Source organism: Staurois parvus, unplaced genomic scaffold, assembly GCF_062004578.1.
Source record: "Staurois parvus isolate SC_StPar_1 unplaced genomic scaffold, SC_StPar_1.0 ptg000203l, whole genome shotgun sequence".
Lineage (NCBI taxonomy): Eukaryota > Metazoa > Chordata > Amphibia > Anura > Ranidae > Staurois > Staurois parvus.
In genome coordinates this window covers 652,107-664,381 of record NW_028317999.1, presented here as the reverse complement: position 1 = coordinate 664,381, position 12,275 = coordinate 652,107, and the positions used below count along the sequence as shown (strand labels likewise).

Here is a 12,275-nt window from a genome sequence, read left to right as displayed (position 1 = left end):
CCAAACATATTAAGAATAATGGAGGTTGCTGTCACATGTTTAACGGGCACACTTGATGGACCAGTCGGCCTTTTTTAGCCATCACTCTTCTATGTTTCTATGTAGTACACAACCAGTACTTGCCAGAAATTCCTGAAGCTTCTTTATTTTGCTGTAGGCCTTTTGGCACCTCCCAGACCAGTTTTCTTCTTGTTTTTTTTTTTTATAATTTTTGGAGGAACTTCCAGTTCTTGGTAATGTCATGTTTATGCCACATTTTCTCCACTTGGTAATGATTGTCTTCACTGTGTCCCATTGTATATCTAATGCCCTAGAAATGTTTTGTACCTTCTCCTGACTGATAACTTCCAACAATGTTATCCATTTTATGCTTTGTAAGCTCTTTGCAGACCATGGCTTTTGGTGAAAGAGGCAACTAAGTAAATGTCAGAAAAATCCTACTAGAATAGCCAAACTTTATGTGGGCCTAATCAGAGTCACTTTTATTTGATGGCAGGTGCGTACTGATCACTGCTTGGCATCAGTTTGAATGTGCTTGGTTAATTCTGAACACAGCTACATCCCTAATTTATAAGAGGGTGTGTACGCCTACGCAACCACATTATTTTATTTATATCTTTTTTTTTTTTCTAAACAACAATTTCAGTTTGTTTTTTTATTTATTTGTACAGATTATACATCACATTAAGGGCTTGCTCACACCATGGTGCAGAGACGTAATTTTTTCTGCACACTTTCTGCAAGGGCATAACAAAATCAGTTGTTCTCTATGTGCCCTGATCAAATCACAATACTAGAATCACGTGCAGATTTTTTCTGCGCAGGAACGTGCAACGTGTATAAAACTCTTTGAAGCGTGCATGAAAACTGATGTAAACTGGTATCTCTGCACGTGAAATCTGCGCGTCAGTTTCCATCTTGTTTCTGCTTGTTTTGTGTGAACAAAGCCTGAAGGTGGAAAAAAATTCTGACGTGATTTATCTTGCTCTAAATTTTTTCCATCTGAAAAATCTGGTTTCAAGGTGTGTGTACACTTTTTACATCCATGGTATGTATACATAATAAGAGTTAGTTAAAAGTAAGTTATAAGAAAGTTAAAAAGTGTAACTGAATGTGACTGCTTTGGGAGTAGTGTTCATTCAGAACCACACTGCTCAAAAAAATTAAAGGAACACTTTTTAATCAGAGTATAGCATCAAGTCAATTAAACTCCTGGAATATTGATCTGGTCAGTTAAGTAGCAGAGGGGGTTGTTATTTAGTTTCAGCTGCTTTGATGTTAATGAAATTAGCAACAGGTGCACTAGATGGGCTATAATGAGATGACCCCCAAAACAGGAATGGTTTTACAGATGGAGGCCACTGACGTTTTTTTTCCCTACTCATCCTTTCTGACTGTTTTTCACTAGTCTTGCAATTGGCTAGGGTCAGTGTCACTACTGGTAGAATGAGGCGATACTTGGACCCCACAGAGGTTGCACAGGCAGTCCAACTCCTCCAGGATTGCACATCAATACGTGCCATTGCCAGAAGGTTTGTGGTGTCTCCCAGCACACTTTCAAGAGCACAAAGAAGATTCCAGGAGACAGGCAGTTACTCTAGGAGAGCTGGACAGGGCTGTAGAAGTTCCTTAACCAGTCAGCAGGACTGGTATCTGCTCTTTTGTGTAAGGAGGAACAGGATAAGCACTGCCAGAGCCCTATAAAATTACCTCCAGCAGGCCACTGGTGTGAATGTCTCTAACCAAACAATCAGAAACCGACTTCATGAGGGTGGCCTAAGGGCCCAACGTCCTCTGATGGGCCCTGTGCTCACTGCCTGGCACTATAGAGCTCGATTGGCATTTGCCATTGAACACCAGAATTGGCAGTTCCGCCACTGGCGTCCTGTGCTTTTCACAGATGAGAGCAGGTTCACCCTGAGCACATGTGACAGACGTGAAAGGGTCTGGAAAATGTTATGCTGCCTGTAACATCATTCAGCATGACCATTTTGGTGGTGGATCACTGATGGTCTGGGGAGGCATATCCATGGAGGGACACACAGACCTCTACAGGCTAGGCAATGGTACCCTGGCTGCCATTAGGTAACGGTATGAAATCCTTGGACCCATTGTCAGGCCCTACACTGGTGCAGTGGGTCCTGGGTTCCTCCTGTGCACCACACTGCCCGGCCTCATGTGGCAAGAGTATGCAGGCAGTTCTTGGAGGATGAAAGAATTGATACCACAGAATGGCCCCCACACTCGCCTGACCTAAATCCAATAGAAAACCTCTGGGATATCATGTTTCGGTCCATCCGACATTGTCAGGTTGCACCTCAGACTGTCCAGTTGCTTTGTGAAGCCCTGGTCCAGATCTGGGAGGAAATAATCCAGGGCACCATCCATCATCTCATAAGGAGCATGCCCCGATGTTGTCAGGCATGAATACAAGCACATGGGGGCCATACAAACTACTGAGTACCATTTTGATTTGCTGCAATGAAATTTTAGCAAAACGGACTAGCCTGCTGCATCATTTTTACACTTTGATTTTCGGGTTGTCTTTGAATTCAGTCCTCTGTAGGTCGATCATTTTTATTTCCATCAAACGATGGGGCATCCTTACATTCCTAACACTTTACCCAGTCCATATCAGTATAGATATCCAGCATGATATTTTTCCCCATTAAGATCTGATGTGTTTTCAAAGTGTTCCTTTTCCTTTGGTTTTCTTCCCTTATACAGAAACCTCATTATACACTGCTCAAAAAAATTAGAGTGATGTACTCATGAAATCAGTGTCCCTTCTGCTGTACAGTTAAAAGATTGTCAAGAAAGATCTGTTATGGCCACAAGGCTCAATTCACAAAGCTTTAAAATCAGGTTAAAGATGGCCATACATTGATCATAACTGCTGAACCGGTCGAATTTCATTCCATCTAACCACTTCCTGCCCGTAGGACGTCACTGCTACAGGCATCATCCTGGTGTTAAAATTTGCAGTCAGCGATTGTCTTTGATGCACGCTTATGGAAACCGTGATCACACCACACTTGTGAGGTATCGTGGCGAACGTCAGAGCGAGAGCAATAATTTTAGTTCCAGACCTCCTGTGTAACTCTAAACTGGTAACCTGTAAAGGCTTTTAAAGAGTCACCTATGGAGATTTTTAGGTACTTTAGTTTGGCGCCATTCCACAGGCATACGCAATTTTAAAGCGTGAAATGTTAGGTATCGATTTTCTCGGCGTAACATCATCTTTTATATTTTAACAAAAAAATTAGTGTGCAATATAATTCATTAAAGTGTATTTTCTCCCAAAAAATTGCATTTGAAAAATGCTTGGCAAATACCGTGTGAGATTAAAAATTGTAATACCCACCATTTTATTCTCTAGGGCCTCTGCAAAAAAAAAATATAATGTCTATGGGTTCTAAGTAATTTTCTAGCAAAAAAGCTGATTTTTTTTTTTTTTTTTAAAGAAATGATGTCTTTACTTAAAAATTCTAAGGGCACTTAGGGTCCATTCACGTGATCTCCCCAGTGGTAGGTCTCAAAGGAGAGGATAGAGTAGACAATGGCTGCAGTGCCTGGGTGGTGAAGTCACCCATAGGCTTACTATGGGTATCTGTTATCAGCTGTGTCTCTTCTCTCCTGAAGCCAGCGCTGGGAGGCTGGTCACATGACCTGACTGGAGCGCCCTAAGATTAGGGTAAGTATATACATCTTTCCTTTAAAGGGTAGTTACTATAGGGGTTAGAATGGGGGTGGGATCAGGTTTAAGCTTAGTTAGGTTTTGATGAGACTTCCACTTTAAGGCTCTTTATATTCAGCCTCATGACTGTAGCTGTCAAGTCTCATTAGCTTTGAGCTGAAATAACTGTCATTTTTATTACAAAAAAAGATCATTAGCCTGCTGTGTTTGCTTTGTGAATTGAGTCTATTGTGTCTAAAAATGTTTGTTACTCATTTCATGATTTTGGCAGAGAATGGTACATAGTAAGTCAGGTTAAAATAGCCCATGCAGTATGTCCATCAAGTTCAATCAGAAGACAAAAATATATACATTATTGTGTCAGCTAAAAGGCTCCAAAATTATGTATAGCACTCATTATTCACAATTTGTGAAAAGGTGCTGAAATCTTTAAGTGCCGTGTCTTCTTATGACCATCCCACCTCATACACTGCTGCCATTGATTGATCTGCACTCTAGACTCACAAAACATCTTACTTATTCATCAGATTTGGCACTGTTGACTATCGTTTGTTTCGAAATTTAAAGAATAGCTTTAAAGTAGCAACATTTCTAGCTGTTTATGATGCTACATCTGCAACTGACAGGACCTGGTTTTTACACCTATAAGAATAGTGTGAAGAAGCCCTAGCAAAAAAGAAAATCCTGTTGTTACCTGTACATTAAAGTGATTCTAAACGCTGAAGGTAATTTACCTTCATACTTACCTGAGCCTGATCTCAATCCATAGATGTGCATGAGAGCAGTGGCTCAGAGACAGCAGCAGGAGCCATTGGTTTCCTTTGCTGTCAGTCATAGCCAGTGAGGAGTGGCGGAGCTAGCACTCACAAGGGGCTTGCTATGGGGGCACTCAGCAGGGGGGAGGAGCTAGGAATGCCATCGGGGGGGCCCGAGAAGGAGAGGTTCGGGGCTGCTCTGTGCAAAACCATTGCACAGAGCAGTTAAAGTGTTACTAAACCCACAGCAGTAAAATGGGTCTGTATATGCAGTAAAGCATGCTTGTTATACTCACTGTGGAACCTAAGGGGTTAATCCTCTGTATTGTATTAAAAGGCTGTTTTAGCATTTTTTCTCTGTTCCTCCCCTTTTTCAGGCAACCACCACTTATTTCCTGACTGAACCGTAGGCATGCACATGCTCCGTTTGGTGTGTATTGCTAGAGAGGTTTTTTTTTTTTCTTAGGAGAGTGCATGTGATAAGCACAAGGCCAATCAGCACTCTTCAGACAGAGGTCAGGGGATTTCAATCCTTCTAGAGCAGACAGAAACCTCCTCCTACAAGCTTTGGCTAGTGGTGGGCTGGACACTGATAGAAGTCACAAGACTGCTCTAACTGCTGATGAGAAAAGGTATTTAGCAGTTTATATTTATTAAAATAATTGCATTTCCATGTTGTGTGTGCTGTGGGAGACCAGATATAGTGAATGCAGTGTCATGGGTTTAGTAACACTTTAAGTATGACATGTTTGTTTTTTGTTTTTTAAATTACCTTTATTATCACTTTAATTTTTTACACTAAGCTAACTAAACGTGTACTTTCATGTCATTTTTTTTTTCATTATGATGGGTGAGATCTAAAGACATAAGCACCTCTTGTGTGTCATTACATCCTAAATAAAATTAAGGTTTTAATACCATTAACATTGGCTGTCCCCTTTAGTACATGCATGTAAAAAAATATCACAAAGCCAAAGGATTTCTGTAACTGCAAGTTTGAGTTTTGATTCTCCTAGTGACCTCCAATCCTTAAAAGCCAAGGACACATGAATGAACAGACTTTGAACATATGACCAGTGCCCTTAAATTGCTCAGGTGACCAAATATGTCATTGTAGAGGAGAATGCTGGCACCAGGCCTGTCTTATGAAACACTTTATCTCCTGTAATTCACACATAATTCTCAGCCATTACATGATTGCAGCTAGTCTCTGCCCTCTGAAAGCTTGCTTTTCATTTATGATCTTCATTACTTCATGTATTACTTTTCTTTCCTTATGACCTTAACACGTGCGGTCAGTTCCCATGCTGTAATGGGTTCTAGGGTTTCTTTAGTATGCATTTTAACCATATGTAGCAGAGAAATGGGTTGTAAATTCAGGATTGCTTACTTAAAAGCCTAGCCTGCACTCCGGCAGAAATATCTACTGTCCAGGCTTGAATACCTTCAGAATGACATGAGATTGTATCATAATGTTCCTGTGCTACCAAAACGCCATTACAAAGAGTATGGAAAAAAATCCCCCTTATTGATGAAGTTATGTGCAAACCATATTATAATACTGCACTGTATAAACCACCACTGTGATGCTTATGTATAAAGATTTCAAAACCTGCGCAAAAAATAAAATATTTGGTATGGTTTTAAAGCTGAACTCCAGGCAGATTTAAAAGGCACAAATCAATAAAGCTCTGTAACCATTAATGCTGACTTCAGGGGAGAGTAGAGAGCACCAACAATAAGATAGATATTTGGCGCACTAAGAAGAAAAAGACCAAATGTATTGGCTAGTAAATGAACCACACAAGTAAAGTCCTTAAAGTCCAAAGGTGGTTCAAGGATAATCCAGCAATGCTTGACTCAGTAGCTGCCGATTCAAAAAGAGCCAGAAGAGACTCTGTGTGAACCATAAAAAGGAGAGAAACAGCGCCATCTAAGTGCAGCAATAAAAACAAATTTATTTCCACAAAATTGGCAACTCACAATAGTAGTAATACACAATAGTAGTAGTCAAATGAGCGCTTGTCAAACTGGTATCAACCGCTGTGCAACTCCTGGCTGGTTCTGCTGCAGGCAGGTTTCCAATGCACTGTCCTTGGCTGTGCTAGTGGCTCCCAGCACTTCCTGGGTGGTGTAGATCCACAGGACCTGCAGGAGTGATGTCAGCTGCAGGTACAGCAGCAGTAGGCGTGGCAAGCATTTGGAGCATGCAATTTCATCAGGAAGGATTATCTGAACTGAATTTATTCTCTTAAGAAAAGGCAATCGGGGGGGGGGGGATATGATATATATATATATATATATATATATATATCATAGGTGGTCCATATAGTGATTCGCTTTCAGGTTGTTGGAGGACAAGGGGGCACTCTTTACGTCTGGAGGAAAAGAGATTTAGCTTCCACACTCAGAACGGCTTCTTCACAGTAAGCTGTGAAAATGTGGAATAGACACCCTCAAGACCTAGTTCTTGCCAGCTCAGTTGATAGTAACTGGATACTAACATTAATAGGTAATGCTGTAATGGTGTTTTTTTGGTTTTTTTTTTGCCTTCTGGTTCAACTATGGGTATATTGTGTATAGAGGTTTTCTATTTTTTTTTTCTTTGCTGTTTGTTGAACTAGATGGACTTGTGCCTTTTTTTAACCTGAATAACTATGTAAAATCTTATGCACACTGTGAGAAGCTTACAGTGTGCAGTGAGTAACCCATTTTAGTACAGGAAAGGAACTTGTACAACTGTGCAAAATAGAGGGTAAGGCTTTCATCTTTGAGAAGACTACAGAGTAGTATTTTACTTTAATTTATGCTACATCTTTTTATCATTTCCAAACACAAACTAATAAATAAAATTACCTGAGTGTTGCCTGATAAACAATGTTGTGCGTTGTACTGTATATTGGTTTACAATGTTTGGAAACTTAAAAAAACCAAATGTGTATACATTACTATAAGTATATATACACTTATATATCTTTTAAATTTTCTTGCTGCAAAAGGGACACTTGGTAAGTATTGTGATATATGATATATACCGTGGAATTCATAAACACTAGTGCAGACAGATTTTGAGAAAGCGTCTGTCATGTGTTCTAAAAGTGGTGCAACATGTGCCAAATTCATGTACTTGTCTAGAGCTTGTTCTTGAATTTGGCTCCTGCTGCACCACTTTTAGAATCCATGCAAAACAGTTTTACAAAATCTGTCTGCACCAGTTTCTCTCTGTATGCCAAAAGAGAGTTGGTCTTAATTAGCTCCACTTTCGTAAAATACAAACTATTGATATTTTATTTTTAATTTGTTGCATTCAGTGCAGCACAATGTAAACGTGGCGCATTGTAGAGTGGCCTAAATTTGATGCAGGATTCACTATCATTACCAAAAGTGTTGCATATGCTTCATAAATTTGGCACAGTACAATAACAAGAAGGATTATTGGCTTTATTGAATTTTCCCTATTGTGTTTTTTTGCTTATTGACTTCAATCCATTCTGTACATGTAGTCATTATTATCCTGTAGAGGTTGCACTGTGTTTTATGTTTTAATATAGGCTTTTCATTTAAAGTGACAGAAGAGCGTGGTAATATATAATCTGTGTATTTTTGGAGAGCTTTTTTTTTTTTCTGTTTTTAAACAATTAGTGTTACTAAACCCACAACAGTAAAATCAGTCTGTATATGCAGTAAAGCATTCTTGTTATACTCATTGTGGAACTTTAGGGGTTAATCCTCTGAATTGTGTAAAAAGGATCTTTAATCCTGTCTTCTCTGAACCTCCTATTCTTCCACTGTCTCCGACGCACCTTCTGATGGAACAGAGCCTTGGGGGCAAGCTGTACATGCTCAGTTTGGTGTGTATTGATAGAGAGTTTTTTTTTTCTGCTTGGGATCCGCACAGGGCCAATCAGCACTGTCCAGACAGACTTTCAGGGGTCATGCAGTCTCATAGGACAGTGAGAGGAAAATAAAAACTCCTCCTACAAGCTTTAACTAGTGCTCTGCTGGACACTGATAGAAGTCACAAGACTTCTATAACTGCTGATGAGAACATATATATTTAGCAGTTAAAATAATTGTATTTCCATGTTCTGTGAATTGTGAGAAACCAGATATAGTGAATGCAGGGTTCTGGGTTTAGGAACACTCTAATGCTATACTTGCATTGTAGAAGTCGCTTGTTGAGGAGGTTAATTTTTTTACAGCAAATGGCAGAATCTGTGCTTTTGAACTAAAGCTGGCCATAGATGGATTGAAATTCGACGGGTTCAGAAGGAACCAGCCAAACTTTGATCCATGGCAGTTCCTACTTGACAGAAGTCTATCTAACGACTGACTTCTGTCTAATGGGAATGTCAGAAGACTTTTTTTTTTTTATCAGCAGCTGGAGCATTGTCAATGGCACACATGTCTCTTGTGTGAATGTGGGAATTCATTTTTTTTTCCAATCAGCTTGCTGGCTGATCAAAAACAAGTGAGTCATCTACAGCTTTAGATGAGATCAGTAGTATACAAGTTGTAATTTACTAGCCCATATAGGCTACTTATTTTAGTAGTTATGGGTCCTTGGATCATAATGTTTTATGGAATTAAACTGGGTCAGAGAGGAAAGAACACCTTTTGGAAGCCTCAGATCAATATCAAAGGAACATTGTTGACCTCAACATGCAAAATGCTAAGCGTTTATGAATAAATTATAATGGAATTATGAATAAGGAAGATTGTTTCGGTCTCCTTCCCATAGGCCTCCCAGACCAGTTACCAGCATGAATGACACACTCTTCTCCCACTCTGTTCCCTCAGGAAGTCACTTTTCAAACAAAATGTAAGTACCTCAGGATTTTTTTTGCCATTAATATCTATACATATTCTGCCTGGGAAAGCTAAAAAGATAGCTAGTGTAAATAGTGTAATTAGAAAATGTGATTTTGTCATAGCAGTCCTTTATTTGGATAAATGTAACAAACGTTTTCTTAGTAAAGTGTATCCAGACTATTGGACTTCGTTCCATGGCAGTTGCTGCTTAACAGTAATTTGGCAGCTGACCTATGTCTAACGGGAATGTCCAAAGACTTTTGTTGATCAGCAGCTGCAGCCCTGATCAGTGTGTTCTGAGAGCAGAGGAGTCCCGCTGTCAGAATTCAATGGCACACACGTCTCTTGGTTAAATGATTGAGTAAATTAACATGCATCTATCAGTTTAATTTGCCTATTTAGCCTTGTATTAAACACTGCCTTTTGGTGAGCTACTGCAAATGTGAAGTTAGTGCCATTACTTTAGCCTTAAGTAGTATTAAATCCTCAGTGTTTTTTTTAGCTTAACACATTGAGCACAATAAAAGAAACGTTCCCCAATAAACTATTTGTTACCATTTTTACCCCAGCTAGCTCCTGAATAAATCAGCTGCTGAAAGTGCCTAAAACTGAGGGTTTACTATGACATTTAGCGCTAGTTTACACACTTAATGTGCAACATGCGATTTACACCTGAAGTCACACTTAATGTATTTCTATGGCACTGTCTTAATCAGTGTGATTTGAAGTAGCTTGATTTCAAAAATAGTTCATGCACTTCTTTTTTTCCGATTTTATTGCGTTTTGCATTGACTTCTGTTAATAGAAGTCACAAGCCACAGTGGAATTTGAGGTACAAATTCCACTGAGCTGCAGACCTTAAATTGCATCTAATGTATTTCTATGGTACTGTCTTAATGAGTGCGATCTAAAGTAGCTCGATTTAAAAAATAGTTCACGCACTACTTTTTTCCAATTTCATTGCGACTTGTATTGACATCTGTTAAAAGAAGTTGCAAGCTGCAGTGAAATTGGAAGTACAAATTGCATTGATCTGCGGATTTGAAATTGTGCTACTTCAAGTAAAGTAGCGCAATGTCAAAGTCGCATTCAGTGTGAACCAGGGCTTAAGTTGCCCATACATTATACAATTTTCTTATTCAATTTCCTTTAGATTTACCTTCAACCATGTAGTGCAAGGGACTACCTGATTGCATACAAATTGAAAGTGTTTAGGTTTGACCTCATATTATATGGTTTTTGTAAATCTGAAAGAATATTGTACAAGAAAATTGTAAAATGTATGGCCAGCCTAAGACATGTCTTGCCACAGTGATGTCTGTAGCAAATATTGCATTGTTTGGTTGACCTAGCCCGCCATATGGTTAATCTATTGTAGTGTTTCTCAACCTTTTTTCAGTCAAGGCACCCTTTACAATTCTGCACAATATTGAGGCACCCCATTTTTAAATGTTTAAACTAAAGGAAAGGTTTTACATAATGCAGCAACATCCACTAATGTAGGACACCCAATGTAATTTATTCTTCCAAAGCAAGTACACCTTTACACACTGGTAGTGACTAGTATTGCAGTGTTTCTCTCTATTACTCATCTAGTGTGACCCCAGTGCTGATGGATGGGGCAGGGGATGTGCAAACAAGGATGATGTCAGGCACCTGACATCCTCCTTATCAACCAATGATGTCATTGGTTGTAATGACACCAGTGGTTGGAAGGTGGTAAATGGTGCACAATGAAAACCTGTGACTTTGTATAACTAAAGGCTGACTTGATCCACCTGCTGGCTTGTATACAATTTTTTGGGGCAATTTTTAGGCATTTTGCCAAGGAACCCCTGAAGAAACCTAAAGGCACCCTGGTTGAAAAAGGCTGCTTTATTGTGTGTGGGTCTGATATCATGAAGATAACATTTTCACACTTTGATTTACACATTTCTGTCTAAGGAGCTATTGTTCCATGTTAAGTGATAACTATGCATTTTTTTCATAATCTGTACATATGCAAAATAAAACACTGCAGTTATGATGGGAACATGAACATTTCAATGCTTAGTGACCAAACTAAGAACTCACTCTGACTGCTTCTAATGAAATCCAGTATGCAGACTGCATGCTTGCTATTAATATAAAAAGCACAAAGCAGCATAATGATTATGATTCCATCCAGACACTATAGAAGAAGGAGATGAGGAGGAATAGAACAGTATGAAAGAAGGAGCTAAGAGGAATAAGGCAGTATGAAAGAAGTAGTCAAGAGGAATAAGGCAGTATGGAAGTAGTAGGCAAAAGGAATAAGGTAGTATTGAAGTAGTAGGCAAGAGGGATAAAGCAGCATGGAAGTAGTAGGCAAGAGGGATAAAACAGCACGGAAGTAGTAGGCAAGAGGGATAAAACAGTATGGAAGTAGTAGGCAAGAGGGATAAAACAGTATGGAAGTAGTAGGCAAGAGAGATAAAACAGTATGGAAGAAGTAGGCAAGAGGGATAAAACAGTATGGAAGTAGTAGGCAAGAGGGATAAAACAGTATGAAAGTGGTAGGCAAGAGGGATAAAACAGTATGGAAGTGATAAGGCAAGAGGGATAAAACAGTATGGAAGAAGTAGGCAAGAGGAATAAGGCAGTATGCAAGAAGTAGGCGTGAGCAGTAAAGCAGTATGGAGGATGTAGGCAAGAGGAATAAGGCAGTATGCAAGAAGTAGGCGTGAGCAGTAAAGCAGTATGGAGGATGTAGGCAAGAGGAATAAGGCAGTATGGAAGAAGTAGGCAAGAGGAATAAAACAGTATGGAAGAAGTAGGCAAGAGGAATAAAACAGTATGGAAGAAGTAGGCAAGAGGAATAAGGCAGTATAGAAGAAGTAGGTACAAGAAATAAAGCAGTATGGAAGAAGTAAGATGAGTGATGCAATATGTAAGGAGAAAAAAACAGGAATGGAGCAATATCAAAGGAGGAAAACAGAAATGAAGCAATGAATGTAGAAGAATGAAGTAGACAAAGTAAAAGAGGAAATGAG

The 12,275-nt window shown here is 39.3% G+C and overlaps 1 protein-coding gene across 27 annotated transcripts in view; it reads left to right on the top strand.

The window, feature by feature from the left end:
• DTNA (dystrobrevin alpha) overlaps positions 1-12,275 on the top strand; it is a 339,219-nt gene that overhangs the window by 248,336 nt on the left and 78,608 nt on the right. For 26 of the 27 annotated variants that reach the window (XM_089678322.1, XM_089678323.1, XM_089678320.1 and 23 more), the window contains one exon: positions 9,194-9,274. The exons of the other annotated variant lie outside the window; for it this stretch is intronic. In XM_089678322.1, coding sequence (XP_089534448.1) covers positions 9,194-9,274 — 81 coding nt within the window. The remainder of the gene's footprint in view (positions 1-9,193; positions 9,275-12,275) is intronic. 27 annotated transcript variants of the gene reach the window in all.